This window comes from Ascaphus truei, chromosome 3 (assembly GCF_040206685.1).
Source record: "Ascaphus truei isolate aAscTru1 chromosome 3, aAscTru1.hap1, whole genome shotgun sequence".
In the NCBI taxonomy this organism is placed as follows: Eukaryota; Metazoa; Chordata; class Amphibia; order Anura; family Ascaphidae; genus Ascaphus; species Ascaphus truei.
The window spans coordinates 322,435,355-322,458,564 of NC_134485.1; the positions used below are offsets into that span (position 1 = coordinate 322,435,355).

At 49.4% G+C, this 23,210-nt stretch overlaps 1 protein-coding gene across 1 annotated transcript in view; it reads left to right on the plus strand.

Moving 5' to 3' along the window:
* Positions 1–21,994, plus strand: part of DRC2 (dynein regulatory complex subunit 2) — a 34,348-nt gene extending 12,354 nt beyond the window's left edge. The window contains exons 3-9 of the mRNA XM_075591227.1: positions 12–179; positions 657–826; positions 8,665–8,803; positions 9,406–9,603; positions 12,531–12,749; positions 20,811–20,963; positions 21,500–21,994. Of these exons, the coding sequence (XP_075447342.1) occupies positions 12–179; positions 657–826; positions 8,665–8,803; positions 9,406–9,603; positions 12,531–12,749; positions 20,811–20,963; positions 21,500–21,817 (1,365 nt within the window). The 3' untranslated portion in view covers positions 21,818–21,994. The remainder of the gene's footprint in view (positions 1–11; positions 180–656; positions 827–8,664; positions 8,804–9,405; positions 9,604–12,530; positions 12,750–20,810; positions 20,964–21,499) is intronic.
* Positions 21,995–23,210: the final 1,216 nt, after the last annotated feature.

Here is a 23,210-nt window from a genome sequence, read left to right on the forward strand (position 1 = left end):
GCCTCACACAGGACAAACTTGCCAAAGAGCAACGCAGCAGCACAATTAACATGAACAAGCTGAATGTGCAGTGGCGCTGTGTCCTGCGGGAGACAAAGATTAAGGAACTGCATAAGGATATCGAGATACTGAGTCAGACCTTCGAGAGGGTTGTGGACTGCAAGGACAGCGTCATTAAGGTGAGCTGCTGTTCTCTGCAGGAAAGTTCTAGTGTTTGCTTTCACTTGCTAAGGGCAGGGATGCAAATTGTACACTAAGGTGCTTGAACTCCACATTTTTTAGATTACAAAATAATTACTTTCCAGTGTGTCGCTGTTTAAAAAAGGAATAAAGGTTAAGCTGCGTAATGATGACACTTGCGGCAACATCACGTTAAGAGTAGTTAGCCTCTGTAGTACTTGGTTTCAGTGAAGAAACCCACTTTCTAAACCTATGCAGTGACAGTTTGCAGTTAATTAAAGACTGGTTGGACCAGTTTATTAAGAATAGACATTTTTTTTTGTGCACCATTGCACTCTTAACTGAAAACTATACCATCAACTTGAAAATCCATCATTGCCGAGGCGTATATCAATGCAGAAACTGTAACATACACACAGTAAACATTGCACAGTGTTGCTTGGTGTGTGTGTGACTCTCACACTTTGTTTGCTTAGTCCCTAACAAAGGACGTAGATGAGGCGGAGGAGCAGTACGCTCACGCTCTACGTAGCCATCTGCAGAACATTGAGCAGCTGTTGGACCTGCAGAGGGAGCGTCTCACCCTGCTGCGGGAGGAGTATCAGCAGGATCTGGATGCTGTGCAGAAAGAATTTGAGACAGAGAGGTAGGTGAATTATTAATAATAAAAAAATAAAAGTTGTGTGTGCTGAGCACACGCATTGTAAGTGAACCTTCTTTGTGTTTTGTAACTGTTTTGTCACAAATTTGTTTTTGTGATTCCAAAATACTACTGCCAATCAGAGCGTGGAAACTTTTCTCAAGCAGCCAATCAGCGCCAAGCTGGTAGAAACAGCCGGGTTAGCAGGGAACCTGAATGAACCAAGGGATATGCTTGAGTTTGCCACCTTTGTCCCTGGTCACTCAATGCTAACCATGGTGACAGGCTCCTTCAAGTCTGGTAGAGCAAGTGACAGCCCGGAATGAATGCCATTGATCCCCGGACTTGGATACTCAGCCTTTCCCTGGTGCCCATTTGCTTCTCACACCTCCGGCATCCTCTGGCTACTTTGAGCTCCGATGTTCAGCAGACTTACTGGCACCAGCTTGGTAGCCCTGGCTCTCTGAACATTGGTTCCGAAAGTCCCACTACTTTATAATACACAACAGTACATGACAATGTATTAATAAAGTATACTTTTAATACATCCCTAAGTCACTGAGTATGGGGAATAGAATAGAAAGATGTACTTTTTATTTCTATCAGCCTTTATTACCCACACACTATCTTCTGTACTTAGCTGGACTCTGAGAGTCCCCCCACAACCTTAGCTACGGTTGGGAACACCCATGAACCCAATACTGGTTCTGGGCTACCTGGCACTAACTGGGGTACCCCTCGGTTACCTAAGGATTCCCTCAGCTATAGGAACACTTGTCATCCCTGTGCCTCATTTACCTTTTCTGGGCTATGCTGAAGCAGAGAAACCTAGAGGTGAGTCGCGCAATCGTTTTCAAGAGGAGATATTGCCGGGACAATGTGCCTACATGCATCCAGGGCCGCCAACAGCGGGGGACAAAGGGCACTGGCGTCCCGGGCCCCGTGGGTCAGGGGGGCCGGCCGGGCCCGTTAATTTAATATATATTTAAAAAACAAAACAAAAAAAAACTGCTCCCGGCACTGGTCCCCCTATCGGCAGCGCCGGAAGTGAAGTGGCTTCCGGCGCGAGAGGGAGGTCCAGCGTGCGCGGGAGCAGCATTGTGGAACAGGTGTCTGCAGCGGGGCCGGCGGCAACTGCTGTGATCAGCCGCCGGGCCCCCTGCAGCACCAACCAGCACCGTCACCCCCACCCCTCGCAGGACCGGGCCCTCCCGCCACCCGTGCAGGACTTGGCCCCTCCGCAGCACAGGATCCCCCCGCCTCCCCTCCGCAGGACCGCCCCCCCCCCCGCCGTAGCACAGGGCCCCCTCGCAGGACTGCCCCACCCCGCCGCAGCACAGGGCCCCCTCGCAGGACTGCCCCCCCCGCCGCAGCACAGGGCCCCCTCGCAGGACTGCCCCCCCCGCCGCAGCACAGGGCCCCCTCGCAGGACTGCCCCCCCCGCCGCAGCACAGGGCCCCCTCGCAGGACCGCCCCCCCCCGCCGCAGTACAGGGCCGTCCCGCCCCAGCGCAGGGTCGTCCTGCCCCTCCCTCGCAGCGCAGGGCCCCGCCACCACCCCACAACACAATGACGTTCCCCCCCCCCCCTGCTGCACCGGGCCCTCCCGCCACCCCCGCAGGACTTGGCCCCCCGCAGCACAGGATCCCCCCACCTCCTTCTGCAGGACCGCCCCCCGCCGCAGCACAGAGCCCTCTCGCAGGACCGCCCCCCCCCCCCCGCCGTAGCACAGGGCCCCCTCGCAGGACTACCCCTCCCCCCACCTCCCCTCCGCAGGACCGCCCCCCCCCCGCCGTAGCACAGGGCCCCCTCGCAGGACTGCCCCACCCCGCCGCAGCACAGGGCCCCCTCGCAGGACTGCCCCCCCCGCCGCAGCACAGGGCCCCCTCGCAGGACTGCCCCCCCCGCCGCAGCACAGGGCCCCCTCGCAGGACCGCCCCCCCGCCGCAGTACAGGGCCGTCCCGCCCCAGCGCAGGGTCGTCCTGCCCCTCCCTCGCAGCGCAGGGCCCCGCCACCACCCCACAACACAATGACGTTCCCCCCCCCCCTGCTGCACCGGGCCCTCCCGCCACCCCCGCAGGACTTGGCCCCCCGCAGCACAGGATCCCCCCACCTCCTTCTGCAGGACCGCCCCCCGCCGCAGCACAGAGCCCTCTCGCAGGACCGCCCCCCCCCCCCCCCGCCGTAGCACAGGGCCCCCTCGCAGGACTACCCCCCCCTCCCCCCACCTCCCCTCCGCAGGACCGCCCCCCCCCGCCGTAGCACAGGGCCCCCTCGCAGGACTGCCCCACCCCGCCGCAGCACAGGGCCCCCTCGCAGGACTGCCCCCCCCGCCGCAGCACAGGGCCCCCTCGCAGGACTGCCCCCCCCGCCGCAGCACAGGGCCTCCTCGCAGGACCGCCCCCCCGCCGCAGTACAGGGCCGTCCCGCCCCAGCGCAGGGTCGTCCTGCCCCTCCCTCGCAGCGCAGGGCCCCGCCACCACCCCACAACACAATGACGTTCCCCCCCCCCCCTGCTTCACCGGGCCCTCCCGCCACCCCCGCAGGACTTGGCCCCCCGCAGCACAGGATCCCCCCACCTCCTTCTGCAGGACCGCCCCCCGCCGCAGCACAGAGCCCTCTCGCAGGACCGCCCCCCCCGCCGTAGCACAGGGCCCCCTCGCAGGACTACCCCTCCCCCGCCACCCCCCGCCTCAGCACAGGGCCCCCTCGCAGGACTGCCCCTCCCCGCCGTAGCACAGGGCCCACTCGCAGGACCGACCCCCCCCCCCCGCCGCAGTACAGGGCCGTCCTGCCGCAGCGCAGGGTCGTCCCGCCCCCCCCCCCCGCCGTAGCACAGGGCCCCCTCACAGGACTGCTGGGCCAGCCGTGACGTTGACACTGCTTTGCTGTGATTGGAGGCTTTCAGCTGACAGCGCGCTGAAAAACAGCATTGGCTGTCGGCTGAAGAACCCAACTCCTCAGCACGCCTGCGGACGCTCGCGGGAGCCCCCTCTTAAGACATCCTCATTGAGGATGCCGGGGCTCAGCGCGGAGCGTCCGCACGGCTCAGCGCTGCCTGTCCTTCCATGGACGCAGCCTAAGAGTGAGAAGCAGGGGAGAGAAATACATGGGGAGGGGGCTCATGAGGTGTGAAATGGGACGGGGGGCGGCGGCAGCAATTCCACCGACACGTGGGGGGCCCTGCTTAAAATGTTTGTCCCGGGCCCCACGGTTTCTGTTGGCGGCCCTGCATGCATCCAGGAATCGGGCATGATTCCTGGGTACATTGTTAGGGGAACCGGCAACTCCGGATCCCAACTACCTAGGCACATTCTGACAACAATTCCTCCGCAAAACCCCCCTTGAAACTCATGCCCTAGCAATCCCTGCTCGCTGACGTGCCCGGAAAGGGAAAAACACAAAGAATATCTTTATTACAAGTCATGCATTTGAAAGATACATTGTTACTGGGTCCAAGAGCTAACTCCTTCGCACCCTTCTATACGGATCAGGGGTAACCATTCATGGGCTTCACCTTTTTGAAGTGAAACTTCTTTAGTGGCACCTATTCTGATGGGGTAAAACGGGAGAGATGGGGGACAAATGTGAAACGGAAATGACGTCACGGCTCCCCCCTCCCCCCCTTCCCCCCCCCCCCATCTACTGTGACAGCCGCCGGCGCCGCTCCTAACAGCCGCTGCTCCCCCACACACACCCGCTGTGACATGCTGCCCACACACCTGCTGTGACATGCGGCGGCGGCGGCGATAGCCGCCGGCGCCGCTCCTAACGCCCACTGCCATGGGTATAGCAAGATGGCTGCCGCAGAGCTTCCGGTGCTGCGGGTGTAATAAGATGGCGGAAGCCCCGCAAGTACTCCAGCTGAGAGAGGAGGAGGAGCCGCTGCTCAGCCTCTCTCCTCCCTCTTCACTACCTCCGCTTCCCTGTGTCCCGCTGACTAAAGGGCACCGCTCTCCTCACACGAGCGGCGCCATTCCCCCCAAACGTGCACTGCCATGCCGCGCATGCGCTGTTCCCCGCGCCCGCTGACATGCCGCGCATGCGGTAGTCATGGTGACGCTCACGGACGCCACATGCCTGCCTCCTGCTGCTAGATCATCTCCGGGCCGGTCACCGACCCCCTGCCCGGCGGGATGTCTGTCGGACATGGAGACCCGCGCCCTGCTGGATATCTGGGGAGAGGCGGACGTGCAGGGATCCTGCCCGACCCGAGTCCCGGGATCCTGCTTCTCCCCATGGACCCCCGTGCAGGGGAGGTGAGCAGGCGGAGGAGACCTATGAGCTGAGGGGGGCCGAGAAGGCCGCCACACCCCCCCACACACCCGGCTGTTCAAACATGCGGCGGCGATAGCCGCCGCCGCTCCTAACCGCCCCATGACCACTGCCATGCCGCGCATTCGCAGTTGTGATGGCGCCGCTGACGGGCGCCACACATGTGCAGAAGCGGCTGGCAGCGGCGTCGTTCCACCCACACGCTCCTTCAGCCCTCCACTGACGCGGGCCTTCGCGGGGCACAGGGCGCTTGTACCTCTCGGATGGGGGGGGGGGGGTGTGTGTGTGCAGAATAAGCGTGCGTGTGGGGGGGGGGTGCAGAATTTGCATGCGTGGGGGGGGGTGCAGAATTTGCGTGCGTGCGGGGGGGGGGGGGTGTGTGTGCAGAATTTGCGTGCGGGGGGGAGGGTGTGTGTGCAATGTAAGGGGGGGGGAGAGAGGTGGTGAGATGTGAGAGAGGTGGTGCGCAATGTTACACCCCGTCCCTGGCTGCAGCTGGACACACACACTGACTGACCCACCCACGCCCTCCCACACACTGACTGACCCACCCACACCCCCCCACACACTGACTGACCCACCCACGCCCCCCCACACACTGACTGACCCACCCACGCCCCCCCACACACTGACTGACCCACCCACGCCCCCCCACACACTGACTGACCCACCCACGCCCCCCCACACACTGACTGACCCACCCACGCCCCCCCACACACTGACTGACCCACCCACGCCCTGCCACACACTGACTGACCCACCCACGCCCTCCCACACACTGACTGACCCACCCACGCCCTCCCACACACTGACTGACCCACCCACGCCCTCCCACACACTGACTGACCCACCCACGCCCTCCCACACACTGACTGACCCACCCACGCCCCCCCACACACTGACTGACCCACACACACTGACCCACCCACACCCCCCCCACACACTGACTGACCCACCCACACCCCCCCTCCACACACTGACTGACCCACCCACGCCCCCCACACACTGACTGACCCACCCACACACCCCCACACACTGACTGACCCCCCCACACCCCCCCCCACACACACTGACTGACCCACCCACACCCCCCCCACACACACTGACTGACCCACCCCCCCTCACACACTGACTGACCCACCCACACCCCCCCCACATACACCCCCACACACTGACTGACCCACCCACACCCCCCCACACACTGACTGACCCACCCACACACCCCCACACACTGACTGACCCACCCACACCCCCCCACACACTGACTGACCCACCCACGCCCCCCCACACACTGACTGACCCACCCACGCCCTCCCACACACTTACTGACCCACCCACGCCCTCCCACACACTGACTGACCCACCCACGCCCTCCCACACACTGACTGACCCACCCACGCCCTCCCACACACTGACTGACCCACCCACGCCCTCCCACACACTGACTGACCCACCCACGCCCTCCCACACACTGACTGACCCACCCACGCCCTCCCACACACTGACTGACCCACCCACGCCCTCCCACACACTGACTGACCCACCCACACCTCCCCACACACTGACTGACCCACCCCCACACATACACCCCCCCACACACTGACTGACCCACCCACACACTGACCCACCCACACACACCCCCACACACTGACTGACCCACCCACACCCCCTCCACACCCCCCCCACACACACACCCCCTCCACACCCCCCCCACACACACACACCCCCACACACACACTGACTGACCCACACACACACACTGACTGACACACACTGACTGACACACATACACACACTGACTCCCATACACACACTGACTGACACACATACACACACTGACTGACACATACACACACTGACTGACACACACATACACACACACACACCCACTGACTGACACAGATACACACACACTGACTGACACGTACACACACACACACACCCTGACTGACACACGTGTACACACACACACATTGACTGACACACACACACACACACTGACTGACACATACACACACACACTGACACACACACCCTGACTGACACACATACACACACACACTGACACACACACACACACTGACTGACTGACTGACATACATACACACACACACACTGACTGACACACATACACACATACACACACACTGACTGACACACATATACACACACTGACTGACACACATACACACAAGGAATTCACACTTAGTGCAAATAGCTAATACAGGGGATGTGTGCCGAGCACGTGCATTATAAGTCAAATTTATTTGCGTTTTGTCAATGAAATTGCATTTTGATTTTTAATTAAAACATCACCAATACAAATACAATTTCTGTGAAAAAAGTCAAAGAAGTTTCACTTACTATGCGCGTGCACAGCACGCACAGCTTTTTTTTTTATTGAGGGCCTGGTTACCCCCTACCGTCACATAGGTCTGCTATTTTTAAGATGTATATGTTGATAAACCTATATAAATATATTGATAAAGAGATTCATAAATATGGTGGACCTGCACATAATGTTTTACAGTCCAAAAGGAAACATTTTAGCACTCCCAGGTTTACCATTCTCTTCACCTAAGGTTGGTCATTTTAAATGCTGGCCTCCAAGAGGGTTTACAGATGTAGCCAACGTGTACGTATGTCTTTATATAGCGCCATTAATGCACATAGCGCTTTACAGTAGTAATACATGTGACAATCATATAAATAACAAATAATGCAAATAACAGATCATGGGAAGAAGTGCTTCAGACTTAAAAATTAACATTTAGGAAGAGGAGTCCCTGCTCCGATGAGCTTACAGTCTAATTGGTAGGTAGGAAGAACATAATTGAAAACAAGAGGTAACTCTCAATGTATTATTTCCTGGTAAAACATTTTATAAATAAATAAAGAGACCGTAGGAGGGAATTCTGGTAAGTGCGTCTGAAGGGGTCCAAGCTTTATGTATCAGGTGTATAGTATTAGCCGTGGAGCTACTCGTATGCTTTGTTAAGCAGATGTGTTTTAAGGTGGGTCTTAATGGTGGATAGAAAGGGTGCTAGTACAGTATTGAGGGGAAGGGCATTCCAGAGGTGTGGGGCAGTCAGTGAGAGAGGTTTGAGGTGGGAGAGGGCTTGGCAGGTGAAATGGTGCGATAGCACCGCCCCTCTTTCTTGCACTCAACTGATTCAATCAATGGCCGCTTCTCATGCTGGCATGTTGTGCATATCCCACTGTCGCGCGTTGCAATAACGGTAGTTCAGCACTGACGGTCATTAGGGAGCAGAGGGAATCAGTGGGAATAATGTACTTGGAGATATGCGAGTCAAAAATGATTGGCAACAAATGTAAGACAGGGAGAGTGTGTTCAAAAAGAATGGCAGGTCAGTATATGAGAACAGCTTCTTTGCGTGCTCACATTATAGCCCCTTGATTATCCCCAGTGACACTACTAGTAAACAATTTGCACCTTTAATTCATTGAAGAGGGACAACATATTAAAACCAGACCCTAGGTGTAGCACCATTGCATAGCTCTCCGTGCCAACCCATTGCCTGATAGAGTGCTGGCTTCTCTTTTCCCAGAAAGATGATCATCCAGCAGAAAGAGACAGAGACCATGTACCTTCAAAACGTTCTGCTAGCTATGGAACAGAATTCCTCTGAAAATGAGAATGAAACCAAACTGGAATTCCAGAGTATGAGAGATGAGATCAAAAACAAGGTTAACCCATGTCTGTCTTGTTCTCTCTATCCTCTTGTTTACATACATGTGACATGTATACATCCTAACATCTTGCTAACCATTATTGCTCGGTTATATGTTTCTTTTTACTATAATAGCTATGATACCCGTCCAGATAACATTTTATATTTGGTGATTGTCATTCTATTTGAACTTGTATTCTGCCCATGGGTTATGTGGTCTAAGGGCATGATGTTGAACATTTTAAGATGGAACTCAACCTAAATACATTTGTCTTTTATTTCATATCCTTTCAGCATGTTTTAACAGCATCTTCCCTGATGCTGGAGTATTCAGAAATAGGATTTGCAATGATGGGCTATTCTGTTGGAGGTTTTATATGTCCAATCTCCTTGTACCATCTCACTCACTAATAGAACTGTAATACTTTATAATAACGCAATCCATTTCCATAGGAAAAATGCTTTCACTATTGAAGCATTTACAATTAACACAGGGCATGTACAAGAGCACAGTGATTTTCTTGTCCCAAGCACAGTCTGGAGGAGACCCATGACAGGCTGTATAAAGTAGAGGTCCCTGTTTTAGCTGCATGGTGACACTGGGTTCTTGTCTGTCAGAGTTTGGAGGAGAAGCATGCCCTACGGGTTACGCTAGAGGGAACGGTGGAGGATCTGTGGAAGCAATTTCAGCTGGCCCTGAAAAACTACACTGACTCCACAGAGGACCGCAAGATTGCCTATGACGTTCTAAAGGTTAAGGATGACAAAAGTGCATGTGAAATCGAGATGCAGATGAAGAAGCTTCAGAGGATTCAGGTAACCACCCCACAGTGACTGTGTAACATAGCATTTCTTTGCAGGTTCATCTTTTTATTGAGTTGTTATTGTATGCACAAGGTATTGCTTTATAACTTGCATTGACAGTAAACATGTTGACAATTAGCTAATGGTTGAAAAGTGTAACAAGTCTATCATGGGACAGAGGACATGAACAAAAAGTTAGTTGTTCGGTGCTTAATATGGTTCGGAGATAACTTGAAGAGAATGTACAGGGTTCACCACCTCTCTTACTGATTTTGAAAGCAAAAACATATAGTACTTGGGATTCGCATTGGAAGCAATTTTGCTGCCCTGGTCACAATGTCTAGATCTCAATCTTTGCCATGGAAAGATTTGATTGATAAGACATTTTGATCCAGATAATCATAACGGTTGTGGATTCGTTTTTAGGCACTGGCATACGATAGCCCCTTCAGCCCAGTGTTACCAAAGCCTACTACCCTTCATAAAATGACAGTTTGCACTTTGTCCAAAAATAAGTTTATTAGTGTAATGGCCCAGGGAAAACTGGCCATACTCAGATATTGCATAACTTGGCACCAAAATGTATGAATATTCAAATACAGCGTCTAAGATTAGGACTGTGGTGATTGCATTTTACACAGTATTTTGAGTATGTGCAACAAACGTAGTTTATGGGAGTAAAGTAGGCATGATAAACTGAATCTTACCTCACACAACCGTTTCCAAAAGCTGGGCAAGTTATGCATGAAATATACAGTATACACTTATGAAATGTTACATTGTTGCAACTAGGACAGGAGTGGCCAACCCCAGTCCTCAAGGGCCACCAACAGGTCAGGTTTTCAGGATATTCCTGCTTCAGCAGAGGTGGCTCAGTCATCGACTGCACCACCTGTGCTGAAGCTGGGATATCCTGAAAACCTGTTGGTGGCCCTTGGGGACTGGAATTGGCCGTCCCTGCACTAGGACAAGCATCACTATGGATTTATGATGTCACCGTAGTACTACCATCACAACATGGGCTTGGAGCTGCAGTCCCCATATTTTTGGATTTTCTTTTGTAGAACCAGAACCGGGGGGTGCTTTGCAGCTGACCCACACTATTCCTAGCTTGGGAGACCCTCCCGTTTTTATATGGCAGTACAAAATAAGTAAAATCAAAGATGGGTGGCGGGGTTGTCTAATAAGCTGCCATGAAATGCTCATGCTGCATCCTATTGGCCTGTGGGACTGAGGCTTGGATGGCAGCCATATTGATTTTCCAAGAGGGAGCAGAATCAGTTCCATAAAAAGACCCCATGGCTCTGATTCAGTAAAAAAAAAAAGTTTATAAGAAAATAGAGTAGGGGGAATTGCGGCTTTAATCTCTTCACTGCAGCAGGGGCTTTTGGGTCTGTGCCATGCAGACTTCTCTAGCAATGATGAGTATAACATTTAGGGTAGGGTGTTAACTTTAGGGGTTTTAATGGTTCGGGTAGGGGGTTAACTTTAGAGGTTTATAGGGTAAGGGATAATGTTAGCCACTGGCTGCTTCGGTAAGTCAATGAGTGTCCTGGTGACATGGTGAGCAGCGGCTAAACACCTCCATGCATTTGGTCACGGCGAAACGGCCGCGGCCAAATGTCCTAGACCACCACAGTGCCATTCCTCGATTCTCACGTGGCATTGTGGTAAAGCCTACGCAAGTTTTGCCACATATGTGGTTTTGTTAACCTTTTCGCTGCCAAACTTCTAGTCCCACCTGTCAGCGAAAGGATGGAAAAAAAGGCTGCGGTCACAAACTAAACACTTTACATTTGTAACCTTATAATATGATTGAAGGAAGCATGATAAATTAAGCAGCAGTCCGTGCTGATCAGCGGTTTTTGCTTTTACTTACTTTCAGGGATCTCTTCTTTTCCAAAGGTCTGATGCTTTGTTCAGGAAGTAAGTCCTTCTAACACTAGAAAAACATTATTAGGAGGGGGGGGGAAATTAAATTGTGTCTGCGCCGAGCACGCGTATTTTAAGTGAAACTTCTTTGTGTTTTGTCACTGTTTTGTCACAGAAATTGTATTTGTGTTGGTGATTTTTTTAATTAAAAATCAAAATACAATTTCATTGACAAAACGCAAAGAGGTGTGACTTAGAATGCGCGTGCTCGGCACACACACCCTGTATTAGCTATTTGCACTGACTGTGAATTCTTTGTGTGTGACAGTGTTTGTGTGTGACACGGTGGGGGTGTGAGTGGGTGGTCTCGACTCCATGTCCTCTTCTCCTCTGGTGCTGCTGCCCATGTGCGGCACGCTGCGAAGCTCCAGAGGCCTCTGCACATGCGCTGGCTGTGGTCAGAGCCTCTGCGCATGCGTGGAGGGGGATGGCTCTCTCTGGCTATGGTGTGTGTGTGCTGAGGGGGAAAATATCACGCAGGCTCTCCCACCAGTGGTCTGGAGAAGCTGGTGGTGAGTCAGTCTGTGAGAGGGAGGGGGTGGGGGGAGATCTCATGCAGCCCCTGAATAGGAGCAACAAGCACTTCTACAGATTGAGAGCCGAGGCACAAAAGAAGAAGTGGTGTGTGGTGTGTGTGTGTGTCCCTCCATCACTGACTCCTCCTGGTGGAAGCTGGCAACTTCTGCCAGGAGTGATGTCACTTCCGTCACCACTGACTTCCGTCTCCAATCAACACTTTCACGCCGCTAATGAAGTTTCACTTCAAAAAAGCAGTACATGCTCAGGGGACAAGGTACCGTACTAACCTTATATGAGTTATACTCATGTAGGCTTTTGAGGGGGATTGCTGCTCTAATAACGTAGAGGTAAAGTGACTCGTATTCTGACATCGTCACACACAATAAAATGGATAAAAAGTCTCGGGCAGCCTGAAATATATATTATCTTCTATGTAAAGGTGAGAATTTCTTCACCGACAACTACAGAAGTGTCTCTGTCCCTCCCAGGATTCAATAACATCGTTGAGGAATAAGATTGCAGTGCATGCGCGTGAGAGCGACGAGCAGAACCGGCAGCTGCGGCAGGACAAGATAGTTGTGCACAAGCAGTTCCAGAAGCTGAAAGGTCGGATGAACCAAGCCAGAGCTGCAGAGCACAGCCGCCTTGCCACCCTCACTGTGCAGAGCAACGCAACCCTGAAGAAACTGCAAGGTGTTATAGACAAGGTAACCTGCATATACACACTTTAATGGGAGAAAAAGATTGCTTGGTCCTGTATACATATAGGAACATTTAGACATACACAATCTTAGCAAAACCCAGACCCACAGTATTCTATATTTCATTGTGCCAACTGGAGTACTACTGGGGTAATGAACTCAAATATACAACAGTAACAAAGAAGCACCAGTTTCACAGATCCCATGCTACTGACATTAACCTCCTCCTTTTGGTCTCCACCAGTGGACCAATTCCAGCACCCTCAAGGATGGTCACTATCAAGACATGGTCTTTACTAAAAATGGCTCCTTTCTGATTTCTGTGTCTCCCCCTTACGCTCTCCGACCATCACCTCCTATCATTCACCACCACTCATTAACCTCACCCCCTCCTACCTGTCCTACTCGCTACTCTCGAGACCTCCGCCGCATTGACCTCTCTGCTCTGGCATCTACCATGAACACTAACCTCTCTTCTGTATCGCCTTCCTCTGAACCTGACAATCTTGTCAACTCTTAGAACTCTATCCTATCCTCCTCTCTTGATCTATATGCCCCTTCTCGGCTCCGGCACACTCGTCTCGTTAACTCATAACCCTGGCTAAATTCACAAACACGCTCCCTTCGCACTTGCACTCGCTCCTCTGAACATCTTTGGAAGAAATCTCATACTCGGGCGGATTTACTGCACTATAAATTTCTCCTGTTTTAACTCTGCTCTCTCTAAGGCCAAACAACATTACTTCTCCTCACTCATCAACACTCACAAATCTAATCCACACTGTCTTTTCTCTGTATTTGACTCCCTCCTCTGACCTGCTCCTCCCTCCCATCCTTCCTTCACGTCTCCGCAAGCTTTTGATGACTGCTTTAAAGGCAAGGTGGATGCTATCCACAAGGAAATCCCTTCTGTCCCTTCCCCCTCCTCTCTGCTTCTACCTAATTCTCCTTCTTCCACTTTTGACTCCTTTTTGTCCTGTTACAGACTTGGAAGTTTCTAAGCTGATATTCGCTTCTCCGTCTACCACATGCCCCCTCGATCCTATCCCCAAACACTTATCAAAAACTTTATCAGAACTCTTACTCCTTACCAACATCTTCAATTCCTCCCTATCCTCTGGCATTTCCCCCTCCTTCTTTATGCATGCAGTGGTCACACCTATTCTCAAAAACACCCAGGACCCTACGTGCTTTACTAATTACCGACCTGTATCCCTCCTGTCTTTTGCCTTCAAACTGAGAGCATCTCGTATTCTCCCGTATGTTCAACTTTCTTTATTCCCCTGTCCTCCTGCACCCTTTACAATCTGGGTTTCCTACAGAGACTGCTCACTAAAGTAGCCAATGATTTACATGAAGCCACATCACATGGTCATTTTTCCCTACTAATTCTGCTCGATCTCTCTGCTGCCTTCGATACTGTCAATCCCCCTCTTCTCCATCATATTCTAAACTCCCTTGGCATCCGCAATAAATCTCTATCCCGGTTCTCATCATACCTCTCCCATCACACATCTTTGGGATCTGTTGCTAACATGTCTTCATCTTCTGTTGATCTGTCTGTTGGTGTACCTAGGGCACTGTTCTGGGACCTCTCCTGTTCTCTCCCTACACACTATCATTTGGTGACCTCATCAACTCTTTTGGCCATAGATACCATCTCTATGCAGATGATACACAGATATATCTATCCACCCCTCCCCTCACACCTGCAATCCAGTCCCAAGTCTCTGATTTCCTCCTGCCTAGATCCTCGTAGATGGCACTCCACCACTTTACACTTAATATGGCTAAAACTGAGCTCCTCATATTTCTCCATAAACCTGGCCCAATATCCCATTTTTCCATCACCGTAAATGGTTCTACCATCTATCCGGCATAGCATGTTGCCTAGGAGTGACATTTGACTTTCCTTCTCCATTCACATTCACGGTATGGCTAAAACTTGTCGCTTCCTCTTCCGTAATATTGTTATGATCCACTCTTTCCTCTGTCACGCAACTGCTAAAACTCTAATGCATGCCCTTATCCTCTCCCATCTGGATTATTGTAACATACTGCTAACAGGCCTCCCTGCCTCACAACTTTCTCCTTCAATCTATCCAAAATTCTTCTGCTAGAATAATTTCAGTTTCTCCCAAAACAGTCTCGGCTCATCGCCTCCTTATATCCCTCTCCTGGCTTCCCATCACGTTTCGGATCACTTACAAAGTTCTCCTCATTGCCTTAGAGGCTCTCCACTCATCTGCTCTTTCCCACATATCGGCTCTGATCTCTCGCTATGCCCCTGCTCGTCTCCTGCATTCTACCCACAGCTGTCTCCTTTCCACCCATTTCACCTCTACTGCGCTCACTCACCTGAAACCTTTTTCCCTCACTGCCCTTACCTGTGGAACTCCCTCACACGCAGTATACGCCAAGCACTTTCTCTACCCACCTTTAAGACTAACCTTAAAACTCACCTCTTAAATGCAGCATTTCCTTAGCCTATACTCATGGCTACTGTAACACACCCACAGTCACTCCTACCAAGTACTGCCACCTCCTGCATTTATTCCCTCACTTGCTCTCTATGCATCTATGGGCAGGATACCCCCCTATTGCATACATTAGATATAGTTCGACAAACAGCATGGAGGTTGCATGTTTTCCCATCTTGCTAAATGTCATTCTTGGACATACCCTCTATGAATATGTCTAACATTCCTTTAAACACATTCATATTAGTTAATGATAAGATCATGTGCTAATGAGTGGGTGGCATGGTCATTTTGATTTGCCTTTTATCTGCCCAGTCTCCCAATAGGAGAAATGCTTCTGCAGTTTTACTGTACCTGCAGATGTTGCCACTTTGCCCTTTACACCTTCCTATAGCACAAGGCTCAATACAGTTCCCTGAATAACCCCACTTTTCTTCACTTTACTTTTCTTTATTGTTAGTGGACAATTGCATATTCTTATGCCATGAAAGGGACTAGCGAAAAACCTTCCATGGGATACATAGAGAGAAAGAGGTGTGTGTATGTGTATATGTGTATATGTATATATGTGTGTGTGTGTGTGTGTGTGTATATGTATGTATCAGTGTGAGGTTGGTTTATACTTGCTTTGAAATATATATATCATTATAAAAATGGTGTACTCATTTGCATGTAATTTCCCAGAATCCCTTGCTGCAGTGGGAGCACTGTAAGCTGGGTGATAATGGTTGAAAGGCAGGGTTGCAGACCTGTCTAAGATATGTGAATGTGCTCAAAAGTGATATTCTTTATAGGCTATATGTATGTATGTATGTATGTATATATGTATGTATGTATGTATTCTTCCTTCAGCACTGTTTACATGAATAACTTCACCACCAAAGTCAGGCTAACTGGCAACAAGTTGCCGTTCTTTTTACCATCTTCCTGTTATCTGAATCCTCTGCTAAAACCAGTGAGTGGTTGAATAAGTGTTTCAGTTGTGTTACACTATTAATATCTTTACATTTATGTCCCTAATTTGCCATTTGCTTTTTGCCCCATAATTTCTGTAAATTTCTCCACTTACAATGAATGCATGTGACCGTGTACTGACATGAATTAAAGATGAGATGATGTTCTCCTTCCTTATACATCATATAACCCCCTGAGGAGATCCACAAAGGAAATGAAAACAATATCATTGTAATCGCATCAGAAATGTATGACCATAACAAAATAGGTGAACTATATACAGTGATGTGATATTAAAATCTTCCATGGGGTGGCAGCCAAGAGCCAAGTATTGGATCTGATGTACCTGTAACAATATCTACTGTAGGACAATCCTATAGTCTATCTCAGTGGTTACCAAACTTTTTCGGTTCAAGGCTCCCTAAGGCGATCAGGCTTTTTCCACGGCGCCCAAAGTGAAAACAAAGTTGTATATACATACCTAACAGTTGCAGTGCGCAGTTGGTGTCTCTCTCACACAGACTCTCTCAGACACGCTCACACAGACTCACTCTCAGACACGCTCACACAGACTCTCACTCTCTCAGACACGGTTACAGACTCTCTCTCTCACACACACACACACACACACTCTCTCACACTCTCACACACACTCTCTCACACTCTCTCTCACACTCTCTCTCACACACTCTCTCTCTCTCTATCACACACTCTCTCTCTCACACTCTCTCACACACTCTCTCACACTCTCTCTCTCACACTCTCTCTCTCTCACACTCTCTCTCTCTCACACACTCTCTCTCTCTCTATCACACACTCTCTCTCTCTCTCTCTCTCACACACACTCTCTCTCTCACACTGCGGCGGTGCAGGCCCAATGTAAGGGAGGGGTGGGGGTGGCGAGATGTCCGGTTGGCTGCGGGGAGAGGGGGGGGGGGTGATAGTGCCCCGATGCTGCCGGGGGGTGGTGGTTTTGGCCCGGGGGGAGGTGGCAGTGCTGCTGGGAGACATCTGTCTCCCGATGCTGCTCCTCCAGCGCGCGCCGGGCCTCCCTCTCGTGCCGGAAGCTAACCCAACCTACTTCCGGCACTGCCAACAGGGAGACCCGGCGCCAGGTGCAGCGTTTTTTTAAATTTAAAAAAATAATAAACTGGTGTCCGGTCGCGTACCCCTTGTTCCCGCTGCTGACGGCCCTGATCGCGGCGCCCCTCTAGGCAAGCGACGGCGCATCAGGACGCCGCGGCACACAGATTGGGAACCACTTGTCTATCTGAATGACGGTCTGGACATATGGTCTCAAGATAGAGATATGTGGTACTGTAGGTATAAATGACCCCACTCTAAATATGATAGGATATATAGTGTAACAGGACAGCACTCATAGAGTTCGTGTCGCGTGAGAACTCGCACAATGAGTGCTGTCCTGTTACACTATATATCCTATCATATTTAGAGTGGGGTCATTTACACCTACCACATATCTCTATCTTGTGACCATATGTCCAGACCATCATTCAGATAGACCATAGGATTGTCCTTGAACGTCTTGTATTCTCTCGCTTGCTCCATTTTCTCAACCCCTATTCTCTCCTAGACCCTCTACAATCTGGCTTCCGCACTGCTCACTCCACTGAAACAGCCCTCACTAAAATAACTAATGACCTCCATGCTGCTAAAGACAGAGGTCATTACACTATGCTCATATTAATCAACCTCTCTGCAGCATTTGATACTGTGGACCACCCTCTTCTCCTTCACATTCTCCATACTCTTGGTATTCGTAAAAAAGCTCTATCCTGGGTCTCCTCTTACCTCTCCCACCGTACTTCCAGTGTCTCTTTTGCCAACAACTCCTCCTCTATCGATCTTTCTGTGGGGGTACCCCAGGGCTCTGTCCTGGAACCTCTTCTCTTTTCTCCTTACACGCACTCTCTAGGTGACCTAATCACATCCCTTGGGTTCAAATATCACCTCTATGCTGATGAAACACAAATGTACTTTTCAACCCCTGACCTTACACCTGCTGTACAGACTAAAGTTTCTGAATGTCTCTCTGCTATATCATCCTGGATGGCATTCCGCCGATTTAAACTTTAACATGGCAAAAACAGAGCTCCTCATACTTCCTCCCAAACCTGGCCCTACTACCTCATTCCATATTACTGTTGGAAGTACTATCATTCACACAGTAGCCCATGCATGCTGTCTAGGGGTCACACTCGACTCCTCTCTCACATTCAAAAGGAAGCTAAAGCCTGTCGTTTTTTCCTCCGCAATACTACAAAAATATACCTTTTCCTCGGTTGCCCGACTGCAAAAACTCTGACAGTCATTCTCTCCCGTCTCTACTACTGTAACCTCCTACTGTCTGGCCTTCCTGCCTCTCACCTGTCTCCCCTACAATCTATCCTAAATGCTGCTGCCAGAATCACACTACTATTTCCTAAATCTGTCTCCGCGTCTCCCCTGCTGAAATCCCTCTCCTGGCTTCTTATTAAATCCCGCGTCTCACACTCAATTCTCCTCCTCACTTTTAAAGCTTTACACTCTTCTGCCCCTCCTTGCATCTCAGCCCTGATTTCTTGCTATACACCATCCTGACTCTTGCGTTCTGCTCAAGGATGTCTTCCCTCTACCCCTTTTGTATCTAAAGCCCTCTCCCGCCTTACACCTTTCTCACTGACTGCCCCACACCTCTGGAATGCCCTTCCCCTCAATATCTGACTAGCACCCACCTCAAAACACACCTGCTTAAGGAAGCATATGAGTAGCTCAATGGCTGATAATTTACACAAGCGATGCGCAAACTGGGGGGCGCAGATGATTGCAGAGGTCCGTGCTCTTCCCCGAGGCATTTAAATTAAATGCTGAGGGGACCGCGCGATGCCTCTGCAACCTCTACTTCCCGAGGTTCAGCCGGCTTCGGGACGTGTGACCATGGCAATGTGGTATCAAATGACTCCGCGGGGTCATGTGACGTCACGGTTGTCTTGGTAACGCGGCATAAAATGATGCCACGGGTCACATGACGTCACACGACCCCGCGTCGCCATTTGACACCGCGCGAGGTAAGGGTGTGGCGGCCCGCGTGCAGGAACGGATGGAGGAAGGCAGGGGGGGGTGCAGCAAAATAAGTTTGCGCACCACTGATTTACACCTCATACATAAACCATGGCCTCTTGCAGACGCACTGACCAGAACACCCTCCTACTGTCTCTGTACGTTCTTCCTACCAACCAATTAGATTGTAAGCTCCTCGGGGCAGGGCCTCCTTTTCCTAAATGCTACTTTTATATCTGAAGCACTTCTCCCCTTTATGTTTTATTTATATTATTTGTTATTTATGATTGTCACGTATATTACTGCTTTGAAGCGCTATGTACATTAATGGCGCTATATAAATAAAGACATACTGTACATACATATATTGTTACACCATACTTAGTTACGTTATGGTGGGTAAAAAAAAGGGACAAAAATCCCTCCACAGCAAAGCATATAGCAAATGGAAATATTACAGTATGCACATTTGCATGTCTTAGACAGGTCGGTAACCCCGCCTTTCACCATTATCACACGGCACTTTCACTGCAGCAAGGGATTCTGGGAAATGACGTGCAAATTTATTGGCTATGCAACTTAACCCTGGCTGTGCTCAAAGCTGTGACCATGCAGCAAGCTTAAGCCCATTTTAATGGTTTTGAAGCAAAAGGTGGCACTGTGTGCTCATTTGCATGTCATTTCCCAGAATCCATTGCTGCAGTGGAAGTGCTGTGTGCTGGTGCTGGTGATAATGGTGAAAGGCGAGGTTGCAGACCTGTCTAAGACATGCAAATGAGCATATAGGAATATTTCCATTTGCTATATTGTTACAGGCAAATCAGAACCAATACTTAGCTCTGGGCTGCCACCCCATGGACGATTTTAATATCACATCATTGTATATAGTTCACCTATTTTGTTATTGTCATAAATTTCTGATGCAATTAAAAATGTATTATCTTCATTTTATGACCCTTTGTGGATCTCCTCAGGAGGTTGTTTTGAGTCAATAGTCTACCCAGACTGTATCACTAATTGTGGCAGAGACACTGATCTCTTGGACGCACATGGTCCCTTTCCATATTAATTCAGTGAGTGCAATCAGTCTGATTTTTTTTTTTATTTAATTAAAAATATATATTTTTTTACCCTTCTGAGGTAATATTGGTAAACACACACATTCTTCCTACTTGCACCCTGATTGTTTTAATCATTCATTTATATAGTTCATCATCTATTCAAGTATTAGATTGAGCGGTCGGGTCACCACGTTTGATCATATAACCCTTGCTTTGACAAAGTCAGGCGACATGATTGTGGGTTCCAGATGTATTTTTTTTAAACGCAAGAACGTTCACAAAAATTGAACTGGACATCACTGTCACTCTTCCTTGTGTCCCTCTTTGTTTCTGTAATTCAGATGTGTTAAGACCCACACAGTCTTTTACAGCAAGGCGGGAAACATACTGTATTTAAGTTGAGGCCCTATTCCCTTTAAATGAAGAGCGTTGAACAAGGTGCTCTAGAGATTCTCTCTATATGTCCGTCAGTGTTGCCTCTGTTCACTCATTCTGGTGTATCTGGGACGCAGGGTGATCACATTCTCCGGCTGGCAGAGATGTGTCGCAAGCTGGAGACCGAGGAGGAGAAGGTGCTGCCGTTCTACCCCTCTTCCCTCAGTGCTGAAGAGAGGGAGGAGGCAGAGAGAGCCAGCATGGAAGAACCTACAGAGCAGCTGGCACAGGTGAAAATGGCAGGAAACTACACACACCAATGCCTTTAAAACTCCCGCAATTTAGAAAATAATCTGTGACGGAGCAAGTATTTTGTGATATACACAGGCCCTCATTTTAGATACTGTTGCAGTGATGGTGCATTGCAGCTTAATGTTTCAAACACGGCCCGAATTTGCTCTGCACATGCTTGACAACTGCTTCTGTTTTGTAGTAGAGAGGAACAATTTCTTCAGTTTTTCTCCAATCTTTATGCTCCATTGTGTCACGTCATCATGGAGAATTATGTAGAAGGCAGGGGCACTGCTTTGCATGTAGTGACATTACACAACGGAAACCCGATCCTAAAACAGATAGTTTAAGCTGCGTTTTGCCCGCGTGTATGTATTCAGAGCAACATTGAGAAGTAAAAAGCATTGCCGAGGCACCTGCTACTTTAAGTTATGCTCTGGAATAATGCACCTCAAGCTACAAAAGGCATATTTCTAACAGTTTGCTACTAGATGACATTGCAAAGTCATTTTCATGGCTCTGTCTCTTGTTGCAGCTAATGCAGGATTACACCGCACTGGACCAGTTCTGGAAACGCTACAACAAGGTCCTGCTGGAGCGCTGGGCCCTGGACTGTGAGAAGGGGGTACTCACTCAGGACAATTATAAGCTGCGCGTCCTGCTGAAGCAGTACCTGGATGGCATCTCTGTGAGCGATGAGGTCCTGACTCAAGAGAACTCGCTGCTAATTCTCAACAACCGCAGCAACATGCAGCAGAAGCTTCCCCCACAGGTCCCTGTTACTGACACAAGGGTCAGACGTCCGGTCCACAACATCATCGAAGCAGCTCATGTGGTCAGCCATACATTGTGAACAAACTTTTGCAGCAAATGGTCACTTAGCCTGCTGCTATGTAGTTTTGTCTCCTCAATGTACAGGTGACGTTAGACGCCTGGAACCTGCGATGTTTCTGTTTAGTGTGGATTAACTACTGTGGTCTTTTTGTGGATTATGTGTACTGTTAGCATCCAATAAACCTGTAAACCAAAAGCTGCTTTGTGCATCCTGGATGCTGAAATGTGAGATGTATGTATAATTGTATTTATATTGTTCAAGTGTATGCAGCGCTTTCAATAATTACACTAAAGGGAAAATAAAGTACAAGCAATGGGGATACGAGCAGCAAGTAAATAACGATAAGGCAAACGAAGACTGTGCCCGAAGATCTTACAATCATAGGGGGTAATTCTATATAATCCAAAGAGGACGTTCAGGATGTTTTGGGCCAAAAATCCCGAATGACTTCAGTGGGAATTTTCGGACGAAACGGCAGCTTAGGACCATATAGAATCAGACTGCAAGTAATTGATCATTTCTCTCTGCTGTCCAGAGCAGGAATAGGAAGCAATAGCGAATCCCATAAAAATCAAACGACTTATGTTTTAAAGGGTGTTATTAGTGTGAAGTTTATGCATTTTTACCCAGCCGTTTTAAATAGGTCGAGCTGCAGAGATACCATAACTTGAATTGCTGCAAATGATGATTTGGGGAAAAAGAAAGGTAATTAGAAATGAAGTACAATAGTGAATTTACCAATCTACTAATATTACAATCTAAAGAATTTAACATGAGAGGATGTCACACATGCATTAACATAACCACACACTAGTAAATTTTATGTCCATCACACATTTTGATTCATTTTATGACTGCACTATATTGGAGATTATATTTCTCTCATTGAAGCTTCTGCAGGAATATGAGCCCAATGAAAAATGTTCAAACTTTACTCAAATGAGGTATCTCTAATTGTTTCTTACTTTCAAAAACTCATTCACATCTTAAGATACCTCTATTGTCGATAACACCATGGTGACACAATATGCACATTCTGTATAAATACGGACATACTCTGCAATCCAATAAAACTCCCAGCAGTCATAATCAGGGTTATTATTTAATAAAAGAGCGATTCCCAATAACTTTTGTGAATAAGACACTGGTTTATGAAGTCCCTGATTACCTGTGCTTCAGCTGCCAAGAATAAAAACAAAATCTCAGCACTACATTATACTTGTATTGATCTATCATGTAGAGATTAGTGTACATTGAATACAAAATACAATAATTGCAAATAAATGAACAGTAGTATTAAGAGAAGTGTGTGTGTATATGTATGTACACTCTCTCTCTCTCTCTCTCTCTCTCTCTCTCTCTCTCTCTCTCTCTCTCTCTCTCTCTCTCTCTCGTGCAGCTAATCAGTCTG